The sequence below is a fragment of the Arachis ipaensis genome, chromosome B2 (assembly GCF_059453495.1).
Source record: "Arachis ipaensis isolate K30076 ecotype BB chromosome B2, ASM5945349v1, whole genome shotgun sequence".
Taxonomy (NCBI): Eukaryota; Viridiplantae; Streptophyta; class Magnoliopsida; order Fabales; family Fabaceae; genus Arachis; species Arachis ipaensis.
In genome coordinates, this window is record NC_142437.1 from 28,204,434 (window position 1) to 28,227,208 (window position 22,775).

The 22,775-nt window shown below is 32.1% G+C and overlaps 2 protein-coding genes and 2 long non-coding RNA genes across 4 annotated transcripts; all 4 read right to left on the reverse strand.

The window, feature by feature from the left end:
* Positions 1-3,328: 3,328 nt before the first annotated feature.
* Positions 3,329-3,733, reverse strand: LOC148573413 (uncharacterized). Its single transcript, XM_088505759.1, has one exon. The coding sequence runs from the start codon at positions 3,731-3,733 to the stop codon at positions 3,329-3,331; it is 405 nt and encodes a 134-aa protein (XP_088361885.1).
* Positions 3,734-7,121: 3,388 nt separating this feature from the next.
* On the reverse strand, positions 7,122-7,619 carry LOC107628262 (uncharacterized). Its single transcript, XR_001617661.3, has 3 exons — positions 7,534-7,619; positions 7,255-7,328; positions 7,122-7,137 (listed from the first exon to the last, which is right to left on the reverse strand). It is a non-coding gene; the product is annotated as an uncharacterized LOC107628262 (long non-coding RNA).
* Positions 7,620-12,662: 5,043 nt separating this feature from the next.
* LOC107628263 (protease Do-like 2, chloroplastic) lies at positions 12,663-14,838 on the reverse strand. Its single transcript, XM_088505760.1, has 9 exons — positions 14,782-14,838; positions 14,586-14,630; positions 14,420-14,440; positions 14,164-14,271; positions 13,916-13,993; positions 13,742-13,808; positions 13,523-13,581; positions 12,865-12,915; positions 12,663-12,749 (listed from the first exon to the last, which is right to left on the reverse strand). The coding sequence occupies exons 1-9, from the start codon at positions 14,836-14,838 to the stop codon at positions 12,663-12,665; spliced, it is 573 nt and encodes a 190-aa protein (XP_088361886.1).
* Positions 14,839-15,264: 426 nt separating this feature from the next.
* LOC107628264 (uncharacterized) lies at positions 15,265-16,281 on the reverse strand. Its single transcript, XR_001617665.3, has 3 exons — positions 15,837-16,281; positions 15,507-15,600; positions 15,265-15,376 (listed from the first exon to the last, which is right to left on the reverse strand). It is a non-coding gene; the product is annotated as an uncharacterized LOC107628264 (long non-coding RNA).
* Between the last annotated feature and the right edge of the window lie 6,494 nt (positions 16,282-22,775).

The following is a 22,775-nucleotide window of genomic DNA, read 5'->3' on the forward strand; positions in this document are numbered from 1 at the left end:
CAAAAATCAATCAGAGATAGTTGATTCCTATTAACTAAACAAAAACAGTTTTCTCACCTGCAGAGTATCGGCATTCATCACATAAAATGCATACCATACGAAAAATAAACATAACAACACCAGAAAAACGGGACCCACATCTGGAGCAATGATGAGAATAAAATTGATATCTGAAACAAAACAAACATGGAAGCAACAAAACAAACATGGAAACAACAAAACAACGAACACTGTTTCTCTGCTTTCACACAAAGACACCAAGACGCATACAATAACTCCCTGATCAATTACATCCCCCAATAATCTCAAGCACAACACCTGAACCGGAAAAATAACTGCCCAAATAATCAAGAACAAGACCTCAGTACAAAATCCACCAAATTACCACACAGCAATCTAACCCCTTAACAGAAAAAAAATAATAAATAGGACCCCAACAATTTTGCCCATTATCCCGTTGCCAGTTCCATAGGAAGAGAATCACAACAACAACAAAAACAAATTTCAAATATAAGTCCAAACCACTACCAAATAAAACTGTTACCTCTTGTGTTGCTAATTGGAAGCTGTCGACGTCGAAGCAGGGTATTGGCTCCGTGGGTGTAATGTGGGGAGGCGGGTTTGAGAAACTCACGGAGACGAAGTAAGCTAGCAGTACCACATGTGGGGTCCCTCGCGGTGTCGACCCAGCCATAAGGGGAGAGCGATGTGGCTTTCGCGCGAACGCCTTCGCGAACTCGAACGGTCAACGGCGACTTACGCGACCAGTGAGGGCTGATCAATCGACGGCGGCGAAGAACGGGAACTGAGCCGACTGCTGAACGTAGAGGGGAACCCAACGACAGCAACCAAACGAACCCTTCCTGAAAATCGAGTGCAAATGCAGAGACAACGGACGCCGTGCTCCACGAAGCAGCCACGATCCGAGGGGTTCAAGAGCTGGATCACGACGGCAAGCTACGTTGACGGACGGCCGGCGAACATCAAGAGTGCGCCGGAGGCTAGGGCTAGGAAAATTGGTTTGGTACCAATTTGCATCTCACTAAAACGGGGGATTGACTCCACAAATCAGCGGGGGTAGAGGGTTCCTGCAGGTTAGGCCCTCTTTTTTTTTTGTCTTAAAAACATTAACCATATGGATCATTTGAATCTAAACGGTTAAGGGCTGCAGTCCATCTCTCGCCCATCACCGTAAACTTCCCCCAGGCCCATCCAATTTGGTCCACGGACTGAAGTCTGAATGTGAAGACAAAAAAATTACTCTATCACATTATTTTTATTTTCCAATTAATTAACTTATTAATAAATCTTAACTGATTTGTTAACAACCTCCACTTCTGAAAAGTCCTTCTGAATTGTGGGACCGTGCCTACAACAGCTGCCCCCAGATGCGACACATGCAGAGGAGTTTAATATTTTAGCAGGACAGATGTCTCTACCAAGTGCGGACAGGCAGCATCCTCACCTGCTGAAGAATCTTCCACTCAGTACCATAACAGCTCCCTAAAGAAATATATAAACACTATTTCATGTCACAAGAATTTGTCTTCATTAATTTTAGCTAACTATAAATTTATTTATCTATCTTATTTGATGATACGCTTATTACTGTTTTCTATTATACCTGCATCTTTAATATAATTTATTAGATTGCTGTTGTGAAGTGACATTTTTTTTCATAAATGATCTTTGACAGTTGTGAATTATAGTCTTTCATGAATGAATAATGAAATAAATGTCCTCAACTATCTAATAGGTAAAAAAAAAGATTTCTTAATAAAGACTAAGATTTTGTGAATCAAATTCTAATGTCATGACCTCACACTAATATAGGTGAACAATGTCAGTAGAATCTTTTAACATAACAGTTGGATTGAAAAATCTTATTTGAACTGTAGAAAATAAAATTTTATATGTAGATCTATTAATACAAAAAATCAGGTGTATTACGAAACTAATGAATTCACATCTATTATTATTATTATTATTATTATTATTATTATTATTATTATTATTATTATTATTATTATTATTATTATTATTATTATTATTATTATTTTTCCAAAAGACAAATTTTATTGGTGTAATAAAATAAAAGGCCCATTTTGGGCTTACAGCAACAGAGAAATGGGAATTCCGCAACTAAGTAAAAGTATTAGATGTTATCTCCTCAATAAGACATAGAACGTGAAAAAGGGTAAAGTGAAAAAGGAAGAGTTTTTGGAGAAGGAGTGTCGTTCTTGGAGCTTCATCAATGGAGGTGAGTCACTGCTTCCAAAGTTCCGGATCTTGCAATAGCTACTACTTCTTGAGGAGAAATGACTTTGGCTTCAAAAATTCTCAAGTTCCTCATCTTCCAAATCTGCCAGGTTAGTATTGCTGCCAAATGAGTTTCTTTTTGCATCTGCCTACGCTCTTTGAGTTGTTCTTGGAGCCATAACTACCATCTCCATGTTTCTGTTTCTTGGTTTGTCCAGGGAAGGCTTGCTATTTTCCAAGCATTCTCTGATTCCGGACACTGGGTGAGACAGTGGAGAATTGATTCTACTGTAGTATCACAACGATTACAGATTGGGTTCACCATTTGGATTCTAGAGTGCAATCTTTCTTTAACTGGTAAGCCTTCATGCATTACTTTCCATAGAAAAATTTTAATTTTGGGCTGGCATTTTAACTTCCAAATTGAACTCCAGACTTCTCTTTTTCTGTATTGTTCCGGCAAAAATTCAACTGGTGCATGGTAGAACTGAAAGGCTAACGTATATCCAGAGGCAACCGATTAGCATTCATTCTTCTCTTTACTCCAGGTAACGATATCTTCTGTTGTTCTGATGCCTGTGTTCATGATTGCCTGCGCTACTTTTTGTGTGAATGTTGAGGTGATTAGCTCTTGATTCCAATTTTGATCTGGTAGGAGTAGTTCAGAAACCCAAATCGGGTTATTGTGTGAATGGTTGATAATTTGAATTTCATTTGGTTGAATTTGCTTTATCCAGTTGTCCTCTAAGATTTTAACTGAATGTCCCCGTCCAATCTTCCAAAAAATGCCTTTCTCCAAAACTTTTCTACCTTCCAGAACACTTTTCCAGCCCCAAGATAGATTATTACCTGTTTCTGCGCGTAGAAAGGTTGAAATTTTAAAATATCTGCTTTGATAGACCTTGTAAATTAGAGAGTGAGGTCGAGAGATCAGCCTCCAGCCCTATTTTCCTAACATTGCCAAGTTAAAAGCCCTGAGATCCTTAAAATTCAGACCACCTTGGTTCTTTGGTCTACAAGCAATCCGCCAATTAATCCACTGCATCTTCCTCTCTGCGTTCTTTTGGCCCTAGAAAAACTGCATTATTGACTTTTGGATGTCCTCTAATAGTGTCTCGGGGAGTTTAAAGCAGCTCAGTGTGTATAGAGGCACTGCAGTTGCCACTGCTTTTATTAAAACCTCTCTGCCACTAGCTAACAGCAAAGCTCGCTTCCAATGCTGTAGTTTTTGCAAAACCTTGTCTTTGACAAAGTTAAATGTCTCTTTTTTTGATCTATTGACCACTGCTGGAAGGCCTAAATACTTGTTCTGGCAGCCAACATGTGGTATAGACAACAGGGCAGCTAGCTGATCACGGACTGATAGGGGAGTGTTCTTGCTAAAGAAAACAGAAGACTTATCTAAATTTATCACCTGACCACTCACTTCTTCATAGTCTCTAAACAACTTTAGTAAACTTTCGCAATCTTTCATTGTCACCTTACTGAACAAAATAGAATCATCTGCAAAGAATAAATGACTGACCTTAGGGCATCTGGGGTTCAGTCTCAAACCAGAAAATTCTAGCCTCCGTTCTCCTCTGTGGAGCAGACGGGAAAAACCCTCTGCACAGAACAAAAATAGATAGGGGGAGAGAGGATCACCCTGACGTAATCCTCTACATGGTTTAAAAAAACCATGAGGTTGACCTTCTACAGTAACAGAGTAAGAAACTATTATTATTATTATTATTATTATTATTATTATTATTATAAGAAAGCACTTCCAATATTTAATGTATCTTAATGGACTATCCATAAATGTTTTAGATACTAGTTCATAGAACTTCATATACTACCAATAAAATATCATATACTAAATTAATCAGTGGCAGCAGACATTTTATTCTATTTGAGACTCAATATAATCAAAGGTTAACTCATGAATCATGCACTATACATGCAGAATATCTTACAATATCTTCCTCTATATTATCATATATTAATCCTACTTTTTGCAAAAAGCTTTTTCTTAATTGATGTGATTCAATGGAAACATCCAATGAACAATTTTAAAAAATAAATGTTAAAGTATCTATAGCTTCCACTTTTATTCAAATTGTGCCATTAAATTTGACATATAGGATGTATAGATATATATTATTTCATGTTATTCCTACATCTGAAATACAATTTATTGGATTATACTGTGAAATGACATTTTCTTTCATCAACCACCCTTTACGGTATTCTAAGTTACAGTCCTTCATGAATGAAGAATGAAATAAATTTTTTGAACTATCTAATAGGTCAGAAAAGATCATTCTCAATAAAGACTAAGATTTTGTGAATCAAGTACCAATATCATGACCTCACGGTACTATTGGTAAATAAGATACTAGCTCCAGAAACTTCCACTAATATGATCAACACATACTTCATTTTCAATGACACTAGACCTTTTAATGTTTTTGAGGCTCAATACAGTCGAGAGGTGAACTCATCAATTATATACTATGCAAGCATGAAATGCATTTTCTTATCAGTGAAAAGTATCCTAATTCAAATATCATATTCATGTAGAACATTTTTTATATTATAGCACAAAAAGTTTCCTATAATGTAGGTTCTAATACCTGAGTGTTAGTCTTAATCATAACTCTATGCTACATAGAAGCATTATCACCTAAGTCTTACTAAATAAATAAAATCAAATTTGATACTATACATGAGCCATATACTATCTCCTATTGAAGAAATGACATGCATTTATTAATCATAATCCAAAACAATAAATTAGTACTACCCTATGTAAAATCCAATAGGATCATATAATTGACTTCTACACTTTCAAGTATATCTGTTATAAACCTAACGGATTAATAGAAGACATCACCATTAATTTTTAACATGCAACCATCAACCATAAAATATAAAATATTACAATAATATTTAGAGTACAATAATATTTATAGGTTATTTGTGCTATGTATCTTATGCCACTGGACTCCCTAATTCCTCACTGACGCTATGGAAGGTAATAAATCCTGAAGGTTCCATTGGTTTATAGGAGAGGTATTTACGGATACGCGGGATTAGCATTGGTGACAAGCCAGATTTATTTCTTGGTAACAATGTTTTGCTACTTTATGAGCATAGTGGAAATCTCATAAGAGACAATGAAAGAAAGACCACAGAAGTTGTTCTCACTACCCTAAATATATATACAGAAGAATTAAAGCACATCTTCTATAGGCATTGGCATGAAGAGGTTCATCTGAATTCTCTAATAGTGCATAATCATAGCCTACTTACACTACTACATAATTGATTTTTACTAACATTTAAAAAATGTTACTAAATCATATTAAAATGTTACCTATGTATATTAGTAACATTTTAACAAATGTTAAATATACCCTATGTTACTAAAGAGTTTTACTAACATTTTTCTAAAGATTTAATAACATTTAGTAAAAATGTTACAAAAGATATTCTATAGTAATATTATAATAAATGTTACAATAGACCTTTCTTGATAACACTTAGAAAAATATTACAATAGATAATTTTTGTAACACTTAAAAAATGTTACCATAGATATTTTTTGTAACACTTGAAAAATATTACAATAGATATTTTATGTAACATTTAGAAAAATGTTACTGTAGATATTTTTTGTAACACTTCAAAAATATTACAATAGATATTTTACGTAACATTTAGAAAAATGTTACCGTAGATATTTTTTGTAACACTTCAAAAATGTTACAAAAGATCTTTAGTAATATTTTTTTAGTTATAATATACTATTTTTTATTTTATATTATACACAATATAAATATACTAAAATTAAATACTACAACATGAAATATTTCATTAAATTCACAAATTCACAAAATAAAATTTTTATAACCTCTTTCATTAATCAATAATCATTGTACAAGTTTGCTTCCTGATGCAAATAAAATGAAAAAAGAAAAAAATACCTATAGCACTTAAACTCTATCAACATTCCATATAAAAACGAAAAGAAAAAGTAATACAAAGTACATAAAATATGAGTAATTGGCAATGTTTTCTTCTTGCTTATTCTTATGTTGATACGATCATTTCTTGGCAACATGAGTAATTGAAGCCGTAAAGAATACACCTCTACTGCCAGTTCTGTTTGGGAAAGACCTGTCCTGATAACTTTCCTTGGCAATGTAGGTCCACCACCATACCTAGTTGAGCAAAAGGCAAAAACAAAGTCAAGAAGCTCACATTAAAGACCAGATAAAGGTTTACTGACCTTCTAGCATTCAAGTTTGTAACCATTTACAAACTTCCACAACAAACCAGAAAAATAAAATAGCAAAAGAAAGAGCATAAATGATAACCAGAAACTTTTTCAAATTTTAGATTAACCAAAGTTGACATGTTTACTAAGCAAGCTAGCTTACCATGCAATAAGTTGGTTCCAAACTTCTTGAGGAAGTAATACATAGTCACAACCTTCTAAAAGTGTATCATGAATATTAATATCCGTACTAAAGTCCTCTGACACACAATCATCTATCAAATCATAATTATATATGAACTTTGAGCATTGGTAAAACATATTTAATACTAAATCTATGGCATCAAGAAATGCACAAACCAATAGAAGAGTAAATAAAAATGCAACATTTGGCATCAAAAACTATTTTCATGACAAGGTAAACAAGAATTAGTTCAACAAAAGAACAACCTACACTCAAAAAGTGAAATTTGGCACAAGCAATAAAACAGCTTTTTTATTTGAATATAGAGATGAATACTTGAATATAGTCATTGTAAACTTGTCCCTTGATGAGGCTTGTCTGTAAGGATGTAGGAGATTCCAAATTTCAGAAAGCCAAAATGAGCTTCTCATATCTGAAGATAAATAGAGTTAGGTGATTGCTAGTTACTAATATTTTGATAACAGAAATTGCAAATACTGTGCATAGAAAATCAAGAGATCACTAGAAATAAAATTAGTTAGACACTTACTTGTGACTGAGTTGTTTATAGCATGAATCAAGAGCCATAAGGTAGCAAGTTTGAGAAAGTTTTCCATCAACAACCTACAAGAGAAATTATAAAGAGTATTATTGCAATGGATATCCTTAGATTCTCATTCAAATGCCATATTTAGACACTAATGAGTTTTTAAGGATAATCTAATTATCACAATAATAAGAAACAAAGTGAAATTATCTTTCAAATTACATGATCCCAAAGGTAAAATCTTGTGACAGAAAATAAAAAGAGTACAGTCAGAAAGCTTACTGGATATTCACTAGCAAGATTAGACTTGTAAAAATCATAAGCATGAGACATGTGGCTTGCCCTCAATTTGCTTTCAAATGCAATGGTAAGTTTCTCTTCTTTTTATATGCTTTTCTTTGGATTCTGCTTTTTATAATGACCATTATCAACATGATGCAACACAGTAGCCATATCCATTGGGTTCTGTATGATTGACCGATACTGAGATAATCATCTTCTTAATTCTTATATAGCTTCGTGTAATCTAAAACCTGCCCAAGAGTTGATCAAACATTATTTTATATTTAGTTGTGTGTGTCACTATATATGTAAGTAGTATAGCACTATAATAATTCATAAGCCTATATATTAATTTATCAACATTACTACTACTACTACTACTACTTCTACCCAACAGCCAGAAACGATGCATCAATTAAAATATACAAGAGTGAAAGATAATTAAATAAAAGATGATGGGAAAGTTTGTTCACTCTACTAGCTAGTGATGATGTGCCAATTAATTCAGACAATTTAGATTGAAAACTTGGTATCTAGCAAAGCAGGAAGGGAGAAAGAATAAAGAAGAAAAAGGAGCTATATATATGGAGGAATTCGCAAGAAATTAGGAATAAAATTAAGAATCTTCCAATGTTCAAGTGGAATAGTACGAGGACAATTCTTTCTATTATAAATTAGTGGCGTGTTTTCCTTATATTATTCAGATGCATAATATGAGCTAAGGTGAAAAAATAGTGTAGAAGTATAAAGACATGATGCTTCCTTTCACATTCTCTTACAAATAACTTTACTTAGAAAACATGCTATTAGGTCAGATTATCACTGCCTCACAAATCACAACACAACAGAAGCAACATTTTTATAGAAAAAATATATGTGTATAACTTTGAAAATCATGGAGGCATTATATCAATCACTTCATGAGCATCTTCTACCACACTGTTTGGCTTAAACTTAATGTTGATTTAGTCCCAAATTCACGGCTTTCTTTTTTTTGGCTTAAACTTTCTGTTGATTTATCTTTCTTGTCCACCATTTTTGCTGCTCTAAATTAGACCTCACTTAGACACTTACTGGCATCATCCAAGAAAATGATTTCCACTTCAATATACCCTCATTTTTACATTGTTTGGTCAATTTTGTCCAACTTAAATGTATTTTAGCCAAACAGAGAAAATAAGTTATGTGTTATATCAAATCAGTAGCATTAGTAGTTCCAACAAGGGATCCAGAACTTATTAATTTCTACAACAGATGTAGCTGATAAAAACCCTAAATCAACAAATAATTATAAATCAAATTATTTATTAAGTAAAGATTAAAGAAGATTGAAGGTGTAAGAAGCTAACTGAACAAGAGAACTAGAATTTATTCACATATTCTGCAAATACTGTAAATATAAAAAATATATATATAAAAGGAAGGAAAAAAGAAAAATACAAAACATTTTGTAGACAACCTGAATGCGATACCGGTGGGGGGAAATGGGATATAGCTCGCGGTGTTCAAATAACTCCTGACTTCTCTTTGCCTTTCCATCTCAGCCTTCTAATGTTTTCACTTTCCACTCCGTTATGCAAGAACAACAAAAAGAAAATGATTACCGATTATATACATAATAGCAAAAACAGAGAATCAAATTATTCTCTCAAAAGACAAGACATGATCAAGATAGTGCATAATTTTATAAACACAAAGAAATACTGAAAATACTTACTGTATTACATTAAGCTACATTGTGGGGTGCATATATCTTGAAGTTCAAATTTAAGCTCAATTTATGTTACAAATCTCTATAAACTTTCCCTATGCCATCAATCAAGACATAACAATAAGTCATTGATGTTAATAAACAAGTCTCTAATTTAGAAATGCAACCATTTAACACCTGCCAACGTTGCTAAAATTAATTAAATGTAAGTCACCATTAGTTAACATTAAAAAATTGCAACAATAGGCTTATAAGTTTCTGCCAAAATAGAGGAAAGAAAACTAAGAATAATTGTGTTTAGCATTTATCTAGTGGCATATTTTTGAGTTGACATAAAAGCTAGAAACCATTAATTGACTAGTTAGTTAACTAGGCAGCACACTTATCCGAATACAATGAGGGCACATTTGGTTGGGGCTAAATTGATATGGAAGTTTTCATGATAAACACAAGGTGTAATTTTATACATGTAGTTTATTCATGAAACTTTTCACCAAAACAAACAAACACACCATTGAAAAGTTATAAGATATAAGATATATAGTAACATAAAATTCTTTGAGGCATTTCATCAAACAATTTAAATGCATTCCCAAAAGCACAAAGAACTTTCGGAAAAAAATTGATCCTAAAAAAATTTGAATTCTTCGTCAAACACAGCATATGCATTCATTCGCATAACAATGAAAATCCATTAACTATAATTTTCAGCTATAATTGAGAAGCCAAATGAAAAAACAAATTTCGTGAAAGATAAAAGAAGTTACTTGTGCAATTGAAGTTTCTCTTCGATCTACAACAAAAAACTTCATTGCATGATGTTGATGAATAGCTTACTGTAAAATCAGGTAAGAGAACAAGCATGAAATACTTGTAAACCTATCAAATCAACCTTTCCATTTTCAAAATGATTGAAATGAGTAGTAAAGCATGAGATTAACAAAAATAATTTTCAAAAGACAGAGATTTAATTCAATGAGATTAACTTTAGACACAAGAACACAAATATAAAACAATAGCTTAAATTCTAAGTACCTTGAGAGTTTCCAATTCAGATCCTAGAGCAGAGATCTCACCCTGACGATGACGATGGCAGCGATGGCGACTTCGATGACAGTGGCGAAGGAGAGATCGAAGAGGAGAAGGAAGAGATTGAAGAGGATTAAGAGGTGGATTCAGAACACACGATTGTAGTTTCCATTTGCGAACCATGAGATCGATGAGGGGAGCGACAGATTGAGGAGAAATTGAGGAGGATGGAGAGGTGGTTTCACCGTTTTAGAACACTGACAGTAAAAGTGACGGTGAGAACCGAGAACACGCGTGGTTAGCTAATTGAGAATAGGTAACATTTTCTTGAAGTTTTTTAAAAATTTAGACGTATTTATTAACATTTGAGTTTAAATGTTACCTAAAATTTAATTTTATGATAATTACTAACATTTTAACAAATGTTAACAAATAAATGTTACTAAATGTTAAAAATGTAGTAGTGTTACTCCATAATCTACAAGATTATTCCACTACATATGTCATGGTATTAATAGGAGTAAGTTGTATTTTACCTTTAAAAACTAGGATTACAAATTAAAAATAGTTATATATTCACTTTTGGTATCTAGAATAGACTTAGTTATGTTTCTCATGTCAATCTATTCCTTTTAATAGCCAATGGATTTGTAACCCGTTCTATCACCAGCTTTTGTGTTATTTAAAAATTTTAATTTATGAAATTTATAATGTTATATATTTCTGCTTTACATGTTATATATTTCTGCTTTATAATGGGAGAGATATGCTATGCTTGCTGGTCTTGTCATTCATGACCATCCAGACATATTCTTTGGCATAGATTTCATCTTAGTGCATGAGCATAACTCAAGCCTCAAGAGGGCCAATGATAGAGCAACCTCTGAAATTGCAATCACTATGGTAGATTGTCTTTACAAATGTAGTACTTTCCTTATATTATTGCATTCCTCATCTTTTTGTTATATATCTTAGCTTTAAAATTTATGATTATATTCACTATAAGCTTTAGTTCCTTTGAACTACATATTTGGTGACCCAAATTATAAGTAATTTTCACCAAATAGTTAACAATTGTCTTTACAATTTAGTGATAGTTTTAGATTTATCCTTCATCTATTTTAAATCATTAGTTGCAGCCATTTTGTCACTATGTTTTTGTTAATAAAATTTATATTTAATCATACAAAAACTTTAGTCAAATATCGAAATAATTAATAGATAAAGTAATTAACACTAGACATAATGCCAATATATATATCACTTAACTTTGTAATAAACCAAACTAAAATTCCAAAGAATATACATAAGTTTGAAATTCAAACTCCATTATGGCACTCATTGAGTAAGCATGTATATAAAAAACTGTGACCGTACCGTTTCCACAATCTCAACCAACAACTATATATATATATATATATATATATATATATATAATTCTCATCTTATTACGTTTTCAAAACAGATCAATAATAGAATATCTCCGATTAGACATTTGAATAAATTAAAGCCATACACACAACTAGAAAATGGATTAATACAGACAGATTTATAGACGGATTCGGTCTTTATTACAGACAGATTTTTGGTTACCGACGAAATTACTGACAGATTTTGTCCCTCTGTAAAAGCCCCGTCGGAAATTATTTACCGACGGATTTTTTTTCGTCGGAAAATTACAGACGAATTTTTACCAGTTACCGATGAATTTTCTCTCTGTAAATTTTCTATCCATTTTCCAAAGGCGACGAACTTTCCGACAGATTTTTCGTCTGTAATTACAGACGGATTTTCAGACGGATTTTCCGTCTGTAATTACAGATAGATTTTCCAACAGATTTTTCGTCTGTAATTTGAACTTTGGAAAATCATCCCACGTTCTGATTGCAGACAGAAAATCCGTCTGTAAATCCGTCAATAAGGTAAAATATAATTTTTTTATTTTTCTAATTGCAAAATAAACTTGTTTTCATACAAAATAAATATAAAAAAACTCAACTCAACTCAAATAAATTATATATTATTTTTTTCTTCTTTGAGATATATGAAAAATAGATTATCTATATAATATTTCTTTACATATAACTCTACTTATTCAATAATATACACTTGTACATCCATATGGAGTGAAAATTACATTCATGTCTCACAAACATTAGTAGAGTAGTATCCTTAGAATTTTCTAAAATTTCTTGAACAATGCAAGCTAAGCTAGAGACCACTCATATGGTAAGTGTAGAACTTTATGGCAGCTATGTACACTTTCTTATGGCTGCTATGTACACTCTATTGATTCTACAATGTACACTCTATTGAAGCTGCAATGGCCGCAACGGCAGCAGCTATGCCTGTCACGGATACTGCAGCATGCAACTGAGCATTATGAGTCTTAATTTCCTGCTTTTTCCTCTCCTTTTGATCCTTCAGCCGTTACTTTGTCAAAATTTTTCTCAGCAAAGGCACATGCTAGAATTGCCTGTCACCCAACCAAACTTATTATTAGATACTCCTTTCAATTTTTTGTAAATATATATGTGCTTTAAGTTTCTATAATAAGTAACTAATAATAATATATGGTATATTGGCAGTACCTGTACAGCAACAGCTAAACCATCAACTAGAAGGGAGGATGTCAACCAGACCTGAAGACAAGTTTGGAATGCAGCCATTGGAATTGGGCCTAATCTTGCTACCAATGATGCAGCCAATGTCACACAGAATGTCACTGCTAGTGGGCGCCATTAAGCCATGGAGGAGCTCGATGCTCTGCACACACAACAAACAAAGCTTGATGCTATACAAAATATGCATTAACCAACACCAAACCTTTAAATGAAATTCAGATTTCCAGCAAAATAATTTTTATGACCAAATATGCAGCTTAGTCATTAAAAAAGGCTCCAGTATGATTCAGCATGTTAAAGATACAAAATCGATCATTGAGTCCAATCATCTCTAGGAGTGAAACATTGCAACCATAGTATTGAAGGATTCTAAACATCAAGCATGAATTTAAGAATTGAAGAATTTAAAACACCATATTACTTGAAACAATGCATATGAACCCCAACTCCGGGCGTATGCAACAAAAATTACAAAATCAGACTCACTAGACGCCTGCGTCAATTTTTCATTGTTTCCCTTCCCTTAATACCATGTCAACTTTCATTTTCAATAACTTGTGTTTTGTTGTTGTTGCTGGTTTAGGCATATACAAGTCTGTTAACAGAAGGCCGTAAAAAAATATACCTGAAATGCCACACCAATGCACTCCCCTTGGTCATTGAATGCTGGGCCACCGCTGTTGCCTAAAATCAAAAGTTGTAAACGATGGCTATTAAATCAATGCACATAGTTCCATATAAGAAGAAGTTGTTTTTCCAACAGTTCTTAGAATAATAAGAGGCTGGAGAATTTTTTTTGCTGGAGAGGAGGTGAAACAATCAAACAACTATAAGATCTACTGACCAGAATTTATTGCAGCATCAATTTGAATACCCAACAAATCAGACGATCCATGAGCATATGATGTGACCTGATTACAGGTTTTTTCAATAACTGAGCACTAAAACCATAGAGTAAAACACTTTTATTGATTTTACGGCATATAAAAATGGTAATTTTATGTTCAATATATCAAACCTCAATGCGAGATGCAACTCTCTTTGTCACTGAAATTGTGTCTCCTCTAAGTGGATATCCCACCACAGTAACAGAATCCTACAAGTTACAAGACAAGTATACAGAAATTTCAGTTGATCAGCATGCAAATAGAAATATATTCTATGACAAATTATATAGTATATATTCTTTTAACATTTTCCATTGAAACACTGAGAATTTTCAAATTAAAAAAAAGGGAAAAAAATAAAAAGAAAGCTATTTCAAACCTGAAGATGTGGCAATCGTCCTAATCTGAGAGGTTCCATATCTCTCCAGAATTCATCACTTTCTACTGAAAGCAAAGCTATATCACAATCAACACCTTTGGCTAAAACCTGTACAGTTCATTCACTGAGAGTAAAGTAACTATATGAACATATCATGAGTTAGAAGCTATATATCCTTCTAAGCAAACATGCAAAACTTGCACTTTACAATGAATTCACTCCAAGTTTAAAAGCAAGGTATAGCTTACAAGTAAACCTCAGATATATCAAATTTTACCTACAATAATACAATTTTAGCGACTTATTCACTAATACTTCTTAATGTCCTTACTCACTACTATATGAGATATTTAAGCAAACTGCTCTTCACGTAATACTCATTTTTTTAATGAAAAAAGGACAAGACCTTCATAGAGACACACCTTAGCCATGTATTTTGTATCATCCCCTCTTCTCTTAACTTTAACCTGCAATAAACCACAACAATGAAAAAGTTGGCAGCTATTTATAACCTTTCGGCAACTAATTCTAAGATCTATGAACATAATATAATTTATTAATAAAATTTATATTGTAGGATCTACATCCTGGAGAAAATAGGACCCTTAAGGAAATTACCTGTGTATCATGTTCCACACAATGTGCATTGGTTATTAGTTTCCTACCTCCAATCATAAATGCACTGCAAAAAAGGTGGCTTGTAAGATTAAGAATGAATCCATTTTTACTATTCTACTGTTAAGGTTTTCAAAAGATAAAGAGGATAGTTTTATATGATTAATATAATTTATTTAAAATAAAGACCTTTCTTAATATGAAAATATGGCAGTTAAATATTATTAGTTATTAATTTCCGTTATTAGTTATTAGGTCGAACATGAACAATTGTTTGAAGAGAACGGATAATAGTGAACTAGAAAAAGCTGATATATATTTGAATGAAAATGAATTCCAAATAGAAAGTAAAAGTTACCATGATTATGCCTTTAACATTCTCCTTTGTTAGTGTGATGCAGTTCTGCAAATCATCATCAGATTCGTTATTCAACTAATTTCATTAAAAATTACCGTACATATTTTTCCCAAAATTTCAAACAAGTTGGCGCCAATCTGCTGAATTTTCTGCAGCAAGCAATTTAACAACTTTATATGCTAAATTTTGCATCAAAGCTTTTAACATTCCTAAAACCACAAGAGCTCAAATTTAAACAACCTGCCAAAATTAAAATGAACAAGGACACGAAAAATCAGCAAAGGCAGCACAAGGTGTAAAGTAGTTTCTATTGGTAAGTATTAAGCAAATGAAAAATCAAACTCTTTCACGAATGAAAATAGCAAAGTACCTTTGAAAACAAATCTTCTACTTCTCTTTCACGAATATCACCAGGGAGGTTCCCAACGTAGACTATTCTGCTCCCACGCCTACTCATTTTCAATCTGCGGCAATAAAATAATCGAAAAATAAGGAACAACAATAAAACTGAAAGGTGATTAGAAGACCTAAAATTAAGCTAATTCAGCCAGCAATTTCAATTCTCAGCAGAATAAAAACAGAACATCGAAAGGGAGAGAATAAAGAGGAAAATAAAATTGTACAATTGAATTAGAGAGAGGATATAGAGATTGTTGGGGGTGGAGAAGGGTTGAAATGGGCGAAAGGGATTTTATTTTACCTCTGATGATGAGACGGAATTAGGGATCGGTAGGTTTGCAGTGGAAGGCCTCCAGGTTAGGGTTTTTCAATTTTGTTTGGAGGAAGGTGAAGCCACGACACAGGAGAAAAAGCAGAGCGTTACGGGTTTCAGCCATGGAGGAAGGAGCGACGTTTGAAGGCTTACGACAGAGTGAGCACGACGGAGGCTTTGAGACGGAGGGAGCGTCGATGGAGAGAGCGGCGAAGCAGGGGTTGGAAGCACGACGAAGTTCTGGGATTAGGGTTGGAGGCATGACGAAGCTCTGGGGTTAGGGTTGGATGCGGCGGCGGAGGGAGCCCGTACGACGCAAGGGACGACGGAGAGAGATCTGTGACGCCAGCGGCAGAAGAAATTGGTGCGACGGAGAGAAGAAGCAACTCGGTGACGGAGAGAGGAACAAGCTCATTTGATATGGGTGGAGTGTAAATGGATCGAGTGGATAGAGATAAGATTAGTGTTATCTCAATATTTACCGACGGAAAATTTAAATTACAGACGGATTTTTCGTCTGTAATAATTTAATAAAACGCAGCGTTTTGTCTATTTAATTACAGACGGATTTTCTGTCTGTAACCATTTTTCACGGAAAAAAAATTAATTTTTCCGACGGAATTATCGACGGATTCTATTTTCCGTCTGTAATTTATGCTAATCCATTTTTTTGTTTTCCGACAAAAAATCTCTCTGAAATTCCCTCTGTATTTCAGTGGGATAAAATCCGTCGGAAATATCCGTCTGTAATAACTAGTTTTCTAATAGTGACATTTAATACATACAAATAACTTTAGCCATATATTTTAATCACTATTTACAAGAATATAAATGTAAGCATTGGTAACAACTGAAACACCCCACACTTTTTAAATGTCAATTGGTAATATGATATTGACAAGGGTTCATGCTAATATCTCCTATATCTTTCTTTTTTAACAATATTTACGATTCATATGGATTTATATCAAATTATTGATTATATTCGAATCATGTTATATAATTTTAAATATTTTCACATATTAAAATATCATTAACAATTCAACTAAATAAAATAAAAATATTATCCTCTTATTTTAAAAGATTTGAACTATAACTTTGACATCAAACTAACACAAATTAATGATGCACTATCCAAAGCACGAAATGTATTTATTGATCAGTGTTAATTATTCGGATTTGAAGTATATTGCTTGATAGTCTTTTACGGTTTTATTTTGTCCTTTCCATATTATCCCATGATTATAATAATCAGTATCAAGAAATACTATTACATATATCCTCATCTATGTTTATATTATTTAAAAACATGACTCCCTATATCTATTTATTATTTATATGTTACTATTACTATTACTATTACTGTGGTATTACTATTACTATAACTATAATAATAATAATCAACAAACACAAACTTTGGTTATCGCAACTATTTATTATATTTTTTCCCTCAAAAGTCTATATGTCTTAAAAAGCTAGGTAGTAATAACTGTAGCTTTAGTGATTTATTAAAAAAATCACCCTATTCGTAGGTTTCTTTTTAATCAATTTTAAAATCTAAATTCAGATTTTTTTAGAATTTAACTTGGCTGGAACTCAACTTTTATTAGTTTTCATCTTCATTTTACCTTTATTGTAGTAAACCTATGCCTTTCTTACATCCTCTCATCAATCTTCCTTCCCTCTTGAATCCATACAATTTAAAATTTGTTGCATAAATCATACATTATACTCTCTCCATCAATATTGCTAACACCAGTTCAACCAATCCAATGGATCCATCTGTAACTAGAACTGCTCGCAAAAATAGAATGGCAATAATCAAACAACGAAGAAACTACCTTACAATATCCCGATGTAAGAAAATTTTTTTTTAGTTACCTTAGTTCACTCTTAACATAATAAAAAAGTCATATGTATGGTGAATATTTTATTTTTTATTCTAAATTGTTATCTTAATCTCTCACATACCCTTTAGTTTTTATTGAAGCGTCAAGAACAGCTCAAACAAGGAAGATATTTCAAAATATTAGCTCCTCAACTAATATAATGTCCCCAACACATAATAATTGCATGCTTAAGCAATAACACCAAGACAAGGCATGTTGTAGATATAGAAATTAGTATTCTATTATCATTAGAATATAACTCCAACTCTTTCATATAAGTATCAAATAATTTTAATTCAAACCTTCATGTGTAAGAAGTAAGAACAATATACTTTTCATCCACAAATTACTTTTACTCTGTATTTTTTCAACCTAAATTTACTATATCAACACTTCTCTACAATAAAGGTTGGTAAATATTTTAGCCTAATTTATTCTTCTAAAACCTCTAACCAAATACCTCATCTTTCACTCTCCAAGAAACACACTTCAAAAGAAGCTGAAGTCCAGGATGATAAATTATTAAATATCTATTATTGCCATTTTTTTCAAACTATTGAACATAACAAACTTCTACATTTCTTAACTCATGATAAATGAACGAGTGAAAGATTTTGTAATATATAAAAGTCATCGCCATCTATTCAACTTAAATATAGATATTTTAAAAATTAGTTACAGTACTACATTTGTATACTCTGATATTTTGTAATTTATTTATCGTAGAATCTATTATCTTCAATTAATGTATATTTGATGTGAATTTTATTTGTTATTTATGGGAATTAGATAGTTTTATCATGCAGATAATTTTAAATGGAATTAATACATTTATATTATGAAATGAATGGAATCTAATAGTCTTTACCATAATGTCAAATTCTAAGGTATAAATAAGATAACAGAGCCATAAATATATGGATTCAAACCCTTTAATCTCAAAATTAATTAAGATATCTCCTGTTAATCGATTGAAAAAAAAACATAGTTTGAACCAAGAAAAAAGAGTTTAAGCTACATATTTAACACATCAGCAAAATCTACAAGTAAATATTTATCACAATTGAACCACTATAAATATATAAAATTTTTAAATCCTTTCAATTACCAAAATACTTAAGTTTTCATCGATGGTCCAAAAAATTTTAGTTCTCAACAAAAGAAAAGATGTACTATATTTCTGAAAGTACCGATCTTCTAACTCAAGGAGTAACCAACACATAAGAATTGGATGCTTAAGCAACCAACACAAAAAATAAAGTATGTTATAGATATAAAAAATGAGTCCTTTGGTTGAAGATTAATAAATATAATATATTACAAAAGCTTAGAATATTCCATAAGCTATATTAGATATTGATCATATAAAAAATTAAGTGCATATTTAATAATACACAAAATTCCATTTCAATAGACATATAATTGTGAGATTTAGAACTACACTTTTTATTAAAAGACTAATCATATTTTTATTTTCTTTGGCGCCATTCACCTTAGATACCTCTCAATACTCAACTTACTCTTAGATTTCAAACTACTATCATTTATTACAGTACCACTAATTAATTAAATAAAGAATTTACTATGATTCAAAGATCTTTATAAACCATTTTACATATATCCTCTCAAGAATATAGATATTTAAAAAATTAATTACAATACTATATTTATATACTTTGAAATTTTATTTTTAACTATTTTAGATACTTAAAATTAGACTTTTTTGTCCTTCAATTATTTTAATTTCATAAAGACATTCGTATATGTCAGACATGGGTAATCTAATAGTCTTTAAATATTATGTTAATGTCAAATTTTAATGTAGAAATAAGATAACACAACCAGAAATATATGGATTCAAAATTCTATCTCTCATAGTTTATTAAAATATATCCCATTATTTAATGAAAAAAATAAAAACCATGTATTTAACACTAAAAAAGAATTTAAGCAACATATTTAACATCCCAACAAAGTCTACAAGTAAATATTTATCATAATTAAACTACTATAAATATAAATATTAAAATTCTTTCAATTACCAAAGTACATCTTTTCTTAGGTGCCCCATAAATTTAGACTGTAAAAATTTAGTAACAATTAACTAGGGGTGTTTATGGTTTGGTTAATCCAAAAACTAAACCAGTTTTTTGGTTAACCAAAAATATAGTATTGGTTAATTAACCAAATTGATTTTACATGATGAAACCGATTATTAACCGGTTAGTGAAATTTAAAATCGATTTTTAACCGGTTATTAAAAAAAAACCAATTTTTAAAAATTAACCAGTTTTTATATAAAAAACCGGTTTTTGTAACAAAAAACCGGTTTTTGTACCAAAAAATCAGTTTTTGTACCAAAAAATCAGTTTTTGTACCAAAAAATTGGTTTTTGTACTAAAAAACTGGTTTTTGTACCATAAAACCGGTTTTTACATGTAAAAATAAATTTTTACACAAATTAAAATTTTTCCATATAAAAACCCAAATTTTTACACAAAAAACCGGTTTTTTTTTTACCAAAAACAGGTTTTTATACTAAAAAATTGGTTTTTATACCATAAAATTGGTTTTTACATGTAAAAATAGATTTTTACACAAAAATTAATATTTTTTACATACAAAAACCCAAATTTTTAAACCTTTTTTAATTGAATTTTTTTAATCTATTTTTTTTCTTTCTAAATGATACGAGAAACATTTGTAAATAATGAATTCCCTTCCATTGCTTTCGTTTCTTTTTCTTTCTTATCTCTTTTCAGTATTTTCTATAAATAATTTTTTTAATATAAATAATTTTCTTTCTAAATGATACGAGTAACTTTTTTCTTATTTCTTTCTTTCCATCTCTCTCCTTTTCTCTCCGCCTCCTCTTCTCTCTTCCTTCTCTCTCTCTCTTTCTCCCCTTCCCCTCTTTCTCCCCCTCCCCTCTCTTTCTCTTCCTCTCTCTCTCTCTCTCTCCTCTTCTCTTTCTTTTCTCTCTCTTTCTCTCTCTCCCATTTTTCTCTCTCCTCCTCTCTTTCTTTTCTCTCTCTCCCCCTCCTCTCTATCTATCTATCTCTCTCCCCTTCCCCTCTTTCTCCCCCTCCCATTTCTTTCTCTCTATCCTTCTCTCCCTCTCTCTCCCCCTCCCTCTTTCTCTCTCCCCTCCTCTCACTCTCTCCTTCTCTCTCCCTTCCTCTCTTTTCTCTTTCTCCTTCTCTTTTTCTGTCTCTCTCTCCCCTCCATCTTTCTCCTCTTTCTCTCTCTTCTTCTCTCTTTCCTATCCTTCTTCTCTCTTTTTATCTCTCTCCTTTTTTTCTCCTCTTCTATCTTTGCCTCCTCTCTCTTCTCTCTCGCTTTAGAGAGAAGAGGAGAAAAGAGATAGAAGATGGATAGAGATTGAGAGAAGGTTGAGAGAGAAAGAGAAAAGAGAGAGTAAGAAAAGAAAGAGGAGAAGGAGAGAAAAGGAAGAGAGGAAGAGGAGGAGAGAGAGAAAGAAGAAAAGGAAAGAGAGATGAGCGAGAGAGAGAAAGAGAGAAAAAAGAGAGAGAGAAAGAGAGGGGAGGTAAAGGAGAGAGAGAGGAAGGAGAGGGGAGAGAGAAAGAGAGAAAGAGAGAGAGAATGGAAAAGAGAGGAGAAAGGAGAGAGATGGGAGAGAGAGAGGAGATGAGAGGAGAGAAAGATAGGAGGGGAGAGAGAGGAGGAGGAGAGATAGAAAAAGGGGAGAGATGATTAGAGAGAGGAAGGGGAGGAGAGAGAGGAAGAGAGAGAAGGGAGGGGGAGAAAGAGGGCAAGGAGAGAGAGAGAGAATGGAGAGAAGGAGAGAGAGATAGAGAGAAGGAGAAAAAGAGAGAGGGAGAGAGAGAAAGAGGGAAGGGGAGAGAGAGGGAGAGAAGGATAGAGAGAAAAGGGAGAGAGAAAGAAAGACGAGGTGGAGAGAGAGAGAAAGAGAGAGAGAGAGAGAGGGTGGGGAGAGAGATAGGAGGAAGAGGGGAGAGGGAGAGAGGAATAAAGGGAAAGAGAGAGATAGGGGAGAGAGAGAGAAAAGGAGGGGGAGAGAGAGAGAGAGAGAGAGAGAGAGAGAGGAGGGAGAGAGAAAGAGAGAGGAAGGGGAAGAGGGAGGGAGAGAGAGGGAGAGGAAGGGAGAGAGAGAGAGAGAGAGTATGTAATTTGGTTTTGAAATTAGGTTTTGATTTTAATTTGGTTTTGGTTTTGATTAACTGGTTAAAAATCGATTTTTTTAATTTGGTTTTGGTTAACTAATTCTAAAAAATATGGATATGATTTTTAAAATTGTTTTATTAAATTGGTTAACCAAAATGTGGTTATGATTTTTTAACCGGTTAACCACATTTTGGTTTTTTTATGAACACCCCAACAATTAAGGACTATAGGGTTCTCAACCAAATATAATAGATTTATTATACTTTGGATTCGGAAGCTACCAAAGTTCTAATTGAAAATAAATTTCTTATTTTAAGCATACTTCAAACTTCTAATATAAGAGGATAATATTAAAAACATGGTATCAAATTTTTTTCAGATGACTCAATAACCATTACCAATCTTTCACAACTAAGTTATCACAACTCATAAAAAATTATTTATCTAACCACATATGCTGACGACGAACCAAAACATAATAATTGTATTCTTAAGCAATCACACCTAAAAACAAAGTATGTTGTAGATATAAAAAACCAGTACTCCACTTGAAGGCTAATAAATGTAATTTATTATTTGTTCATAAACTATATTATATATTGTTCATATAAAAATTAAATTGAATATTTAACAATACGCAAAAATTCAGTTTAATAGACATATAATTGTGATTTATAGAGCTACACTTTTTTTAAAAAAAGACTAAACATGCTTTTATTTTCTTTTAGTATTGTCATTCTTTTTTAGATACCTCCCAATACTCATCTTAGTTGTATATTTCTCTACTATAAGTTATTACAGTACTACTAATTAATTAAATAAAGAAAATTCATTTTCAGATATTAGTATAAACTATTTTACATTTATCCTCTGTAATTTTTGCCATCATATA